The sequence below is a fragment of the Pseudophryne corroboree genome, chromosome 7 (genome assembly GCF_028390025.1).
Source record: "Pseudophryne corroboree isolate aPseCor3 chromosome 7, aPseCor3.hap2, whole genome shotgun sequence".
Classification (NCBI taxonomy): domain Eukaryota; kingdom Metazoa; phylum Chordata; class Amphibia; order Anura; family Myobatrachidae; genus Pseudophryne; species Pseudophryne corroboree.
This window is the reverse complement of record NC_086450.1, coordinates 375,133,473-375,146,836: the sequence shown is the minus strand read 5'-3', so window position 1 is coordinate 375,146,836 and position 13,364 is coordinate 375,133,473. Positions and strand designations below refer to the sequence as shown.

General features: G+C 47.1%; 1 protein-coding gene across 9 annotated transcripts in view; it reads right to left on the bottom strand.

The window, feature by feature from the left end:
* SUN1 (Sad1 and UNC84 domain containing 1) overlaps nucleotides 1-13,364 on the bottom strand; it is a 224,182-nt gene that overhangs the window by 30,984 nt on the left and 179,834 nt on the right. For 8 of the 9 annotated variants that reach the window (XM_063934520.1, XM_063934524.1, XM_063934519.1 and 5 more), the window contains 5 exons: nucleotides 8,557-8,655; nucleotides 8,123-8,216; nucleotides 6,783-6,841; nucleotides 5,647-5,792; nucleotides 3,813-4,046 (listed from right to left, as the gene is read on the bottom strand). In XM_063934520.1, the coding sequence (XP_063790590.1) occupies nucleotides 3,813-4,046; nucleotides 5,647-5,792; nucleotides 6,783-6,841; nucleotides 8,123-8,216; nucleotides 8,557-8,655 (632 nt within the window). The remainder of the gene's footprint in view (nucleotides 1-3,812; nucleotides 4,047-5,646; nucleotides 5,793-6,782; nucleotides 6,842-8,122; nucleotides 8,217-8,556; nucleotides 8,656-13,364) is intronic. The other variant, XM_063934527.1, reaches the window with a different exon arrangement.

Sequence of the window (13,364 nt, the reverse complement as noted above, 5' to 3'; positions counted from 1 at the left end):
CACAAGCTGTATTCCCAGCAGGTGATAATCAAGGTACCCCTCCTACAACAGGGAAAGGGGTATTATTCCACGCTGTTTGTGGTACCGAAGCCGGACGGCTCGGTGAGACCCATTTTAAATCTGAAATCCTTGAACACTTACATAAGAAGGTTCAAGTTCAAGATGGAGTCACTCAGAGGAGTGATAGCGAACCTGGAAGAAAGGGACTATATGGTGTCTCTGGACATCAAGGATGCTTACCTCCATGTCCCAATTTGCCCTTCTCACCAAGGGTACCTCAGGTTTGTGGTACAGAACTGTCATTATCAGTTTCAGACGCTGCCGTTTGGATTGTCCACGGCACCCCGGGTCTTTACCAAGGTAATGGCCGAAATGATGATTCTTCTTCGAAGAAAAGGCGTCTTAATTATCCCTTACTTGGACTATCTCCTGATAAGGGCAAGGTCCAGAGAACAGTTAGAGGTCGGAGTAGCACTATCTCAAATAGTACTACGACAGCACGGTTGGATTCTAAATATTCCAAAATCGCAGCTGATTCCGACGACACGTCTGCTGTTCCTAGGGATGATTTTGGACACAGTACAGAAAAAGGTGTTTCTCCCGGAGGAGAAAGCCAGGGAGTTATCCGACCTAGTCAGGAACCTCCTAAGACCAGGCCAGGTGTCAGTGCATCAATGCACAAAGGTCCTGGGAAAGATGGTGGCTTCTTACGAAGCGATTCCATTCGGCAGATTCCACGCAAGAACTTTTCAGTGGGATCTGCTGGACAAATGGTCCGGATCGCATCTTCAAATGCATCAGCGGATAACCCTGTCTCCAAGGACAAGGGTGTCTCTCCTGTGGTGGTTACAGAGATCTCATCTCCTAGAGGGCCGCAGATTCGGCATTCAGGATTGGGTCCTGGTGACCACGGATGCCAGCCTGAGAGGCTGGGGAGCAGTCACACAGGGAAAAAATTTCCAGGGCTTGTGGTCAAGCATGGAAACGTCACTTCACATAAATATCCTGGAACTAAGGGCCATTTACAATGCCCTAAGTCAGGCAAGGCCTCTGCTTCAGGGTCAGTCGGTGTTGATCCAGTCGGACAACATCACGGCAGTCGCCCACGTAAACAGACAGGGCGGCACAAGAAGCAGGAGGGCAATGACGGAAGTTGCAAGGATTCTTCGCTGGGCGGAAAATCATGTGATAGCACTGTCAGCAGTGTTCATTCCGGGAGTGGACAACTGGGAAGCAGACTTCCTCAGCAGACACGATCTCCACCCGGGGGAGTGGGGACTTCACCCAGAAGTCTTCCACATGATTGTGAACCGTTGGGAAAAACCAAAAGGTGGACATGATGGCGTCCCGCCTCAACAAAAAACTGGACAGATATTGCACCAGGTCAAGGGACCCTCAGGCAATAGCTGTGGACGCTCTGGTAACACCGTGGGTGTACCAGTCAGTGTATGTGTTCCCTCCTCTGCCTCTCATACCCAAGGTATTGAGAATCATAAGAAGGAGAGGAGTAAAGACTATACTCGTGGCTCCGGATTGGCCAAGAAGGACTTGGTACCCGGAACTTCAAGAGATGCTCACGGAAGACCCGTGGCCTCTACCTCTAAGAAAGGACCTGCTCCAGCAGGGACCATGTCTGTTTCAAGACTTACCGCGGCTGCGTTTGACGGCATGGCGGTTGAACGCCGGATCCTGAAGGAAAAAGGCATTCCGGATGAAGTCATCCCTACCCTGATCAAAGCCAGGAAGGATGTAACTGTGCAACATTATCACCGTATTTGGCGTAAATATGTTGCGTGGTGTGAGGCCAGGAAGGCCCCTACAGAGGAATTTCAACTGGGTCGTTTCCTGCATTTCCTGCAAACAGGACTGTCTATGGGCCTAAAATTAGGGTCCATTAAGGTTCAAATTTCGGCCCTGTCAATATTCTTCCAAAAAGAACTAGCTTCAGTTCCTGAAGTTCAGACGTTTGTCAAGGGGGTACTGCATATACAGCCTCCTTTTGTGCCTCCAGTGGCACCTTGGGATCTCAATGTAGTTTTGGGATTACTAAAATCACATTGGTTTGAACCACTCACCACTGTGGACTTAAAATATCTCACATGGAAAGTGGTAATGATGTTAGCCCTGGCTTCAGCCAGGCGTGTATCAGAATTGGCGGCTTTATCCTATAAAAGCCCTTACCTAATTTTTCATACGGATAGGGCAGAATTGAGGACTCGGCCTCAATTTCTTCCTAAGGTGGTTTCAGCATTTCACTTAAACCAGCCTATTGTGGTGCCTGCGGCTACTAGGGACTTGGAGGATTCCAAGTTGCTAGACGTAGTCAGGGCCCTGAAAATATGTTTCCAGGACGGCTGGAGTCAGAAAATCTGACTCGCTGTTTATCCTGTATGCACCCAACAAACTGGGTGCTCCTGCTTCTAAGCAGACGATTGCTCGTTGGATTTGTAGTACAATTCAGCTTGCACATTCTGTGGCAGGCCTGCCACAGCCAAAATCTGTAAAAGCCCATTCCACACGGAAAGTGGGCTCATCTTGGGCGGCTGCCCGAGGGGTCTCGGCTTTACAACTTTGCCGAGCAGCTACTTGGTCAGGGGCAAACACGTTTGCTAAATTCTACAAATTTGATACCCTGGCTGAGGAGGACCTGGAGTTCTCTCATTCGGTGCTGCAGAGTCATCCGCACTCTCCCGCCCGTTTGGGAGCTTTGGTATAATCCCCATGGTCCTTACGGAGTCCCCAGCATCCACTTAGGACGTTAGAGAAAATAAGAATTTACTTACCGATAATTCTATTTCTCATAGTCCGTAGTGGATGCTGGGCGCCCATCCCAAGTGCGGATTGTCTGCAATACTTGTACATAGTTATTGTTACAAAAATCGGGTTATTATTGTTGTGAGCCATCTTTTCAGAGGCTCCTTTGTTATCATGCTGTTAACTGGGTTCAGATCACAAGTTGTACGGTGTGATTGGTGTGGCTGGTTTGAGTCTTACCCGGGATTCAAAATCCTTCCTTATTGTGTACGCTCGTCCGGGCACAGTATCCTAACTGAGGCTTGGAGGAGGGTCATAGGGGGAGGAGCCAGTGCACACCAGGTAGTCCTAAAGCTTTTTACTTTGTGCCCAGTCTCCTGCGGAGCCGCTATTCCCCATGGTCCTTACGGAGTCCCCAGCATCCACTACGGACTATGAGAAATAGAATTATCGGTAAGTAAATTCTTATTTTTGTGTTAGTAGCATATATATTCTCATGGGCATTCTCTAGATCAAATCATTCTTATTCTTTCCATCTAGTTACCTTTCCCCTACTCTTCTAATTCCATAAATGGATCAGAGGATAACCCACTAACGATAATTACTGCACACAGGTAGAGTGTGTAGTGTATGAAGACAAACGGAGAAGATGGGAGGGTTATGCTGCATTACCCTCATTTTGTTACATTCACCGTTGTGAGCAGTCACCGCGCACACACTGGATGACACACATAGGCGGCTAGCAAAAGGTGATATTTTTAATTGTCCTTAGATAATTATTTTTAACTAGGTGTTATTTTACTATACAGTGAGGAGAGAGTGTGATCTCCCCTGCACTAAAAACTCTGGTGTTATCTGGCTGACATGCATGCGTCTATTTTTATCTAGGTACACAGCATCTAATGTTTGTAACAGGCAAAGCCTTAACCTATAATTAATGTAAATATACACTAATTATTGTAATAAATTTGAGGGGGGGGGGGGGGGGGGGAACAAAAAAAAAAACACCAATATAAAGTAAACTGATCTATAGATTCTTAATAGGGGACAGTATTCACCGTGGCTTTTTCCTGTGATCCCATCTTCATTTTGGCAAAACGTTCATTGAGAAGAGAAGAGATTAGCGCAGACATACGATCTTGGTGATTCAGTTCTCCCATCTGTTGTTGGATATCCCCAACCAGAAGTCTCAGTTTGTTGTAATCTTCCACGTGATGATTCTGGTGGTCAGCCATATCCCTAAACACCCTCTCCAGCTCCTTCATTCGGCTATCAAACTGAAGACCCGACTCCTGAAATAAGCATGATCAGGCTGTAAGACTTCTACAGGCTAGGGAATTTAGTGATTCATTACATGCAGCAGTATTACAAAGTAATGCAGAACTGCACAGCATATTACCCCTATCAAAATATCACCCATTTGTAGCGTTTACATATCCTGTATCTTCTGCAAACAGAAGGAAAGCCTAGGTCCATGAGGAAGCTTCAATACACAAATGTGTCCTCATCGCCTATCCCTTTTCGCTATATGGTGTGAGACGCCAGGCAAGATTCCTGTACAGCATACTTCCCCCTTCATTTTGAATCATCGTACTTAGGATTTGTCGCAAAGGAATTGGTATAAAGTTGCAGAAAAGCAAAAACATGCAGGACACAGGGCACTCATATCAGGCCTGTTTTTTCCTCAACTTTGCATCTTAGTTCTCCGATACAGTACAAGGTACTTCAGATTAGTGTTTTAGCGCGGCTAAGTAGCAACGTGTGTGGTGCGTTAAATGGAGCTATTTGGTGCAATTTGAATGACACATCTGCAGGAGATGGGGGAGTGGGGGGGGACACACGACACTATTCAATTGTTTTCCCCCCACAGCTACCAGGGGGTGGCGCAACACATAACAAATCAATTGTGCCTCTGTTTAGACACCCATTAGCCATGGGGAGACATTACTTCTTGCAGCCTCCTGAGGGGCGGGATGTACTAAGCGGAAAATGCGGTAAACTCCCTGTTTACCGCATTTTCCTGATGTACTAACCCCCGGCCGGCAGGACAGCGCCGCGGCGGGGTACGCCAGCTTTAGCTGGCGTACGTCCATAGAAGCCTATGGGCTTCTCCCCGCGGCGCTGTGCGAGGGATCCGATCGGATCCCTCCCAGCATGCCCTGCGGCCGCCCCCGTCACCCCGCGCATGCGCAGACTGACTCCTGGGGCCGAATCCTGGAAGTCAGGCTGCCGCTGCGCATCGCGGAGGACAGCTCTTATCGGAAGAGCTGTCCTCCGCAATGCTGATCGCATATGTTAGTACATATGCGATCAGCATCGTGGCGCAGGGCGGTGATGTACATTAGTACATCCCGCCCGAGGTGAGAGAGCAAACATGTGCAAAGTCCATGGTCGGCGCCCAAACCACTGCTTTAGATGGGTTTAGCTGCTTTGTGCGGCTAAACCCAGTACTTTTGGGTGCGTCAATACTAATGGGCACTCAAACGTAGTAACACTTGAATTGCTCCGTCAAGTGCCCATTCGTATAGACGACCAGCAGGGGGCAGTAAAAACAATTGAATCGCCCCCTAATTAAATGTTAAAGACCATAAGCATTTGGACTGCTCTATTAACACAAACACTGGGCAGGAAATAACTGTAAAACTACAACATAAGCAGATGTTTTCCCCAAAGAGATGGCAACCTGCCACTACGCCCAAAGCACAACAATTCAAATAAGGAGAAATCCCTGAAAGCACTGCTAAGAGTTGTTGGCAAACATCACTAAGGAATGCAAAGTCTATACATGCTCTGTCCCTGCAAATAGTGGAGACTTTATCTGTCTTTACAAGAGCGTTAGTAATTAGAGCCCTGTTTTGACTATCCACTTTGCAATTGGAGAGAAAATGTTACCTTTCTTTCAGGGCTGGATATGTGAATATCAGACGCTGGCTTCAGGCTGGGAATAGGATATTCATTTGTTTGTGTTGTATTTATTACGATTCCACGGAACATGGAGAGCATGGCAAGCAAGGCGTCGAAGCCCCACCACCACAGACCTACACAGAGAAGACATTTTTCACACATTAGATCAGGAACGAGCAGTGAAGAATCTGCCAGTCTCTTCCACCAACCACTGCTACATTTAATACCAAAAAAATAAAAATTATGTTTATTAAATATTTATAGTAATCCTGGAGCGGGTGGTATTCAGTATACCGGCCGTTGGGATCCCGGCGCTCAGTATACTGGCGCCGGAATCCCAACACCAGGCATACCGACAACTATTCTCCCTCTTGGGGGTCCACGCCACCGTGGGATATAGGGGGGAGGGGGGGGGGGAAATAAATAGCATGACCGTGCCCACAGCGTGGCAAACCCGCAAGGGGCTCATTTGCGCTCGCCCAGCTGTCGGTATGCCGGCGGTCGGGATCCCAGCGCCGGTATGCTGGCCGCCGGGATTCCTGCCGCTGGCATACCATACTACACCCCCGGAGCCAATAGTGGGGCAGATGTATTAAGCATGGAGACGGCATAAGGAAGTGATAAACCAGTGATAAGTGCAAGGTGATAAACGCACCAGCCAGTCAGCTCCTGTCAATTTGCATATTGAAGTAGACTGGCTGGTGCGTTTCACATTGCACTTATCACTGGTTTAATCACTTACTTATGCCGTTGCCAGGTTAATACATCTGCCCCAAAATAAGTTGCTAACACACCATTAGTTAAATGCACAATCAGGTGTTGCTTGGGTTGGATCTTTGCAGCCTTTGCGTGCATACGACAGATCACTTGTAATTCACAGAAAATGAACCAAGCAAGCAGCGGGAGACTGAATAAATTATGCACAATCCAATACAGTTACTGTTTTCTATGGCAACTGCTGTATAGAGGAATTAGAACTTGCATTCAAATTTACCTTTTATGTCAAACGATACAAGGACAGATGAACTTAAAAATAAAATATAAAGTGCTCAGAAATAGCTCCAACTCCTCCTCCTGATTGCAATCTCCATACAGAGACCGTCATTCTGCCGCTGATCACTTACCCAATAGCAGCAGTAAGGGGATCAGAAAAAGAAACATTCTGGAAATCTTTGGAAGGCATCTGCAAATAAAATACAAAAAGGTCAAAATATTGCAAAGAAATATTCGCTGAAAGTGGTGTGGTGAGTAAGGGCTATTTGGTATAAGTGGTGTGGTGAGTAAGGGCTATTTGGTGAAAGTGGTGTGGTGAGTAAGGGCTATTTGGTGTAAGTGGTGTGGTGAGTAAGGGCTATTTGGTGAAAGTGGTGTGGTGAGTAAGGGCTATTTGGTGTAAGTGGTGTGGTGAGTAAGGGCTATTTGGTGTAAGTGGTGTGGTGAGTAAGGGCTATTTGGTGAAAGTGGTGTGGTGAGTAAGGGCTATTTGGTGAAAGTGTTGTAGTGAGTAAGGGCTATTTGGTGAAAGTGGTGTGGTGAGTAAGGGCTATTTGGTGAAAGTGGTGTGGTGAGTAAGGGCTATTTGGTGAAAGTGTTGTAGTGAGTAAAGGCTATTTGGTGAAAGTGGTGTGGTGAGTAAGGGCTATTTGGTGAAAGTGGTGTGGTGAGTAAGGGCTATTTGGCGAAAGTGGTGTGGTGAGTAAGGGCTGTTTGGTGAAAGTGGTGTGGTGAGTAAGGGCTATTTGGTGAAAGTGGTGTGGTGAGTAAGGGCTATTTGGTGAAAGTGGTGTGGTGAGTAAGGGCTATTTGGTGAAAGTGGTGTGGTGAGTAAGGGCTATTTGGTGAAAGTGGTGCGCAGGGAGTAAGGGTTATCTGGCATCCTAAGGTTCACCCGAAGAATGCAGAGAATTTGTTTCCTGTGTAGGATGGTATTCATATACTGCAATGTGTATGTATTTATTAGACTAGAACGCTCAAATGCATTGCCTGAATGGGATCAGTGTGAAATACCTACAGTCAAAATACAGACACCAATTGACCGATGGTCAAAATACCAACATTTAAAACGTCGACAGTCAAAATAGACATTTAATATGTCAACAGGTCAAAAAGTGGACACGAGTTATTCATCATTTTGTAGTGTGTATGTCGACATAGGTTAACATGGACACCGTATAAGTGTGCCGCGTCCCCCCGCATGGCTCGCTGCGCTCGGTATGTTTCAGGCACTATTATATCCCCCCTCCAGGTCCACTGAGATGGTGAAGTATGAACAAGTCTGTTTCAATGAAAAAAACATGAAAAACTCATGTTGACTTTTTGACCTGTCGTCATTTTTAATGTTGGTATTTTGACAGTCGGTCAATGGTTGTCGGGATTTTGACTGTCGCGATTTTGATTGTAGGTAAATTGACTGCATCCCACCTGAATAACAAAGATGAGACAATTATTTGTAACCAATACTGACCTTGTCAGGAAAAAGACATTTAACAAGGAAATCAGGGTAGAAAGCTGGTACCATCCTGTGCCCAGCCACCAAAACATTCCAGACGCGGCCTTTCCTGCAAGAGCGAGATGAAAAATTACACAAACTAAAACTATATAAACAGGAGTGAAAGCCAAGAGCTCACTGATACATAGCATGCATAAGACCTGCAATGAGAGAACGTACACCCACGTACCAGTGATACAAGCAATGTAACACCATGCATTCTATCGGAACATCCACATCTGATGTTTAGCATTTAATTAACCCGGTGCCATAAGGGATCGCTCAAGATGAACATATTACTCACATGCAGTCGAAGTGAATGTAAGAACAAAAACAAAACATTTTGCCAATAAAGCAAGAATGAATGAATGCATGCTGTCCTTTCCAATGTGCAAAATCAAAATAATAACCTGGTGATACAATGGCCAACCAAAGAAACGACAACACCTTCCTGGATACAAACCATCCGGCAGCTCCAACACTGCGTACCGCCTGCATTAAAAAGTAACCTAAAAACACAGAGGAGACGCGTCTATGTAATACTTTCATCTCATACAAAGCGGAGTACATCATGCACATAAGTCACAAAGATCTTACACAGAAACAGGAATAGTTAAGCAGAGAAGACGGCTTCTTATTTATAACCCTATCCCATCCCCATAGTGTAGAATCTGAACCTGACCAATTTAATACTGGCACTCCTCTACCCACACGCAGTCCTGGAACTGAGCTGATTTCAGAGAATTAGCCACACACTTAATCAAATACTTCCCAACTGTGATATCTTCTAAAGCTCTGACAAGATCACCCAGTGTGCAGATGTATTAACATTGCCACAATGGATTCCTTGAATGGTGGGTGAGCACCATGTGGTCTAATAAGACCACAGCAGGCCCTTCCCAAATGCTGCAACGATACCTGTACTGACATGCTGTGAAGTAGGCGTACAGGTTAGACACATAAAATAAGATTTTACTCACCGGTAAATCTATTTCTCGTAGTCCGTAGTGGATGCTGGGAACTCCGTAAGGACCATGGGGAATAGACGGGCTCCGCAGGAGACTGGGCACTCTATAAGAAAGATTTGGTACTATCTGGTGTGCACTGGCTCCTCCCTCTATGCCCCTCCTCCAGACCTCAGTTAGGATACTGTGCCCGGAAGAGCTGACACAATAAGGAAGGATTTTGAATCCCGGGTAAGACTCATACCAGCCACACCAATCACACCGTATAACTCGTGATACTATACCCAGTTAACAGTATGAAATATAACAGAGCCTCTCAACAGATGGCTCAACAATAACCCTTTAGTTAGGCAATAACTATATACAAGTATTGCAGACAATCCGCACTTGGGATGGGCACCCAGCATCCACTACGGACTACGAGAAATAGATTTACCGGTGAGTAAAATCTTTTCTCTAACGTCCTAAGTGGATGCTGGGGACTCCGTCAGGACCATGGGGTTTAGCGGCTCCGCAGGAGACAGGGCACAATAATAAAAGCTTTAGGATCAGGTGGTGTGCACTGGCTCCTCCCCCCATGACCCTCCTCCAAGCCTCAGTTAGATCTTTGTGCCCGGCCGAGAAGGGTGCAATCTAGGTGGCTCTCCTGAGCTGCTTAGAATAAAAGTTTAAGTTAGGTTTTTTATTTTCAGTGAGTCCTGCTGGCAACAGGCTCACTGCTACGAGGGACTTATGGGAGAGAAGTAAACTCACCTGCGTGCAGGATGGATTTGCTTCTTAGGCTACTGGACACCATTAGCTCCAGAGGGAGTCGGAACACAGGTCTCACCCTGGGGTTCGTCCCGGAGCCGTGCCGCCGACCCCCCTTGCAGATGCCGAAGTTGAAGAGGTCCAGAGGTCCAGAAACAGGCGGCAGAAGACTTCCAGTCTTCATAAGGTAGCGCACAGCACTGCAGCTGTGCGCCATTGTTGTCAGCACACTTCATACCAGCGGTCACTGAGGGTGCAGGGCGCTGGGGGGGGCGCCCTGGGCAGCAATGTATTATACCTTTTTTATGGCTAAAATACATCACATATAGCCCTTGAGGCTATATGGATGTATTTAACCCCTGCCAGATCTCACAAACTCCGGGAGAAGAGCCCGCCGTTTTAGGGGGCGGGGCCTATTCTCCTCAGCACACGGCGCCATTTTCCTGCTCAGCTCTGCTGTGAGGAAGGCTCCCAGGCTCTCCCCTGCACTGCACTACAGAAACAGGGTTAAAACAGAGAGGGGGGGCACTTATTTGGCGATATGATTACATATGTGAAAATGCTATAAGGGAAAACACTTGTATAAGGGGTTGTCCCTGTATAATTATAGCGTTTTTGGTGTGTGCTGGCAAACTCTCCCTCTGTCTCCCCAAAGGGCTAGTGGGGTCCTGTCCTCTATCAGAGCATTCCCTGTGTGTGTGCTGTGTGTCGGTACGTGTGTGTCGACATGTAGGAGGACGATGTTGGTGAGGAGGCGGAGCAAATTGCCTGTATTGGTGATGTCACTCTCTAGGGAGTCGACACCGGAATGGATGGCTTATTTAGGAATTACGTGATAATGTCAACACGATGCAAGGTCGGTTGACGACATGAGACGGCCGGCAAACAAATTAGTACCTGTCCAGGCGTCTCGGACACCGTCAGGGGCTTGTAAAAACGCCCATTTACCTCAGTTGGTCGACACAGACACGGACACTGACTTCAGTGTCGACGGTGAAGAAACAAACGTATTTTCCTTTAGGGCCACACGTTACATGTTAAGGGCAATGAAGGAGGTGTTACATATTTCTGATACTACAAGTACCACAAATAAGGGTATTATGTAGGGTGGGAATAATCTACTTGTAGTTTTTCCTGAATCAGATAAATTAAAGTGTGTGATGATACGTGGGTTTCCTCCGATAGAAAATTATTGGAGGTATACCCTTTCTCGCCAGAAGTGAGGGCGAGTTGGGAAACACACCTTAGGGTGGATAAGGCGCTCACACGCTTATAAAAACAAGTGGCGTTACCGTCTCCAGATACGGCCGCCCTCAAAGAGCCAGCTGATAGGAAGCTGAAAAATATCCTAAAAAGTATATACACACATACTGGTGTTATACTACGACCAGCAATCGCCTCAGCCTGGATGTGCAGCGCTGGGGGGGCTTGGTCGGATTTCCTGACTGAAAATATTGATACCCTTGACAGGAACAATATTTTATTGACTATAGAGCATTTTAAGGATGCATTTCTATATATGCGAGATGCGCAGAGGGATATTTGCATTCTGGCATCAAGAGTAGATGTGATGTCCATATCTGCCAGAAGATGTTTATAGACACGACAGTGGTCAGGTGATGCAGATTCCAGACAGCACATGAAAGTATTGCCGTATAAAGGGGCGGTCCATCGGACCTGGTGGCCATGGCAACAGCTGGAAAATCCACTTTTGTTACCCCAAGTCACATCTCAGCAGAAAAGGACACAGTCTTTTCAGTCTCAGTCCTTTCATACCCATAAAGGCAGGCGGGCAAAAGGCCAGTCATATCTGCCCAGGGTTAGAGGAAAGGGAAGAAGACTGCAGCAGGCAGCCCATTCCCAGGAACAGAAGTCCTCCACAGCTTCTGCCAAGTCTGCAGCATGACGCTGGGGCCATACAAGCGGACTCGGGTGCGGTGGGGGGTCGTCTCAAGAGTTCAGCACGCAGTGGGCTCACTCGCAAGTGGACTCCTGGATCCTACACGTAGTATCCCAGGTGTACATTGGAAATTCGAGACGTCTTCCCCTCACAAGTTCCTGAAGTCTGCTTTAGCAACGTCTCCCTCCGACAGGGAGGCAGTATTGGAAAAAAATTCACAGGCTGTATTCCCAGCAGGTGATAATCAAAGTACCCCTCCTACAACAAGGGAAGGGGTATTATTCCACACTATATTGTGGTACTGAAGCCAAACGGCTCGGTGAGATCTAAAAGATTTGAACAATTACATACAAGGGTTCAAATCAAGATGGAGTCACTCAGAGCAGTGATAGCGAACCAGGACGATATGGTGTCACTGGATATCAGGGACGCTTACCTACATGTCCAAATTTTGCCCTTCTCACCAAGGGTATCTCAGGTTCGTGGTACAGAACTGTCACTATCAGTTCAGACGCTGCCGTTTGGATTGTCCACGGCACCCCGGGTCTTTACCATGGTAATGGCCGAAATGATGATTCTTCCTAAAAGAAATATGGACGCTTTCCTGATAAGGGCAAGGTCCAGAGAACAGTTGGCGGTCGGAGTAGCACTATCTCAAGTAGTTCTACGACAGCACGAGTGGATTCTAAATATTCCAAAATCGCAGCTTTTTCCGACGACACGTCTAATGTTCCTAGGAATGATTCTGGACACAGTCCAGAAAAGGATGTTTTCTCCCGGAGAAGAAGACCAGGGAGTTATCCGAGCTAGTCAGGAACCTCCTAAAACCAGGAAAAGTATCAGTGCATCATTGCACAAGGGTCCTGTGAAAAAATGGTGGTTTCTTACAAAGCGATCCCATTCGGTAGATTTCACGCAAGAATCTTTCAGTGGAATCTGCTGGGAAAATGGTCCGGATCGCATCTTCAGATGCATCAGCGGACAACCCTGTCTCCAAGGACAAGGGTGTTTTCTTCTGCGGTGGCTGCAGAGTGCTCATCTATGAAAGGGCCGCAGATTCGACATTCAGGACTGGGTCCTGGTGACCACGGATGCCAGCCTGAGTGGCTGGGGAGCAGTCACACAAGGAAAAAATTTCCAGGGAGTGTGATCAAGTCTGGAGACTTCTCTCCACATAAATATACTGGAGCTAAGGGCAATTTACAAGGCTCTAAGCTTAGCAAGACCTCTGCTTCAAGGTCAGCCGGTATTGATCCAGTGGGACAACATCACGGCAGTCGCCCACGTAAACAGACAGGGCGGCACATGAAGCAGGAGGGAAATGGCAGAAACTGCAAGGATTCTTCGCTGGGCGAAAAATCATGTGATAACACTCTCAGCAGTGTTAATTCCGGGAATGGAAAACTGGGAAGCAAACTTCCTCAGCAGGCATAACCTCCACCCGGGAGAGTGGGGACTTCAGCGGGAAGTCTTCCACATGATTGTACACCGTTGGGAAAAACCAAAGGTGGACATGATGGCGTCCCGCCTGAACAAAAAACTAGACAAATATTGCGCCAGGTCAAGGGACCCTCAGGCAATAGCGGTGAACGCTCTGGTAACA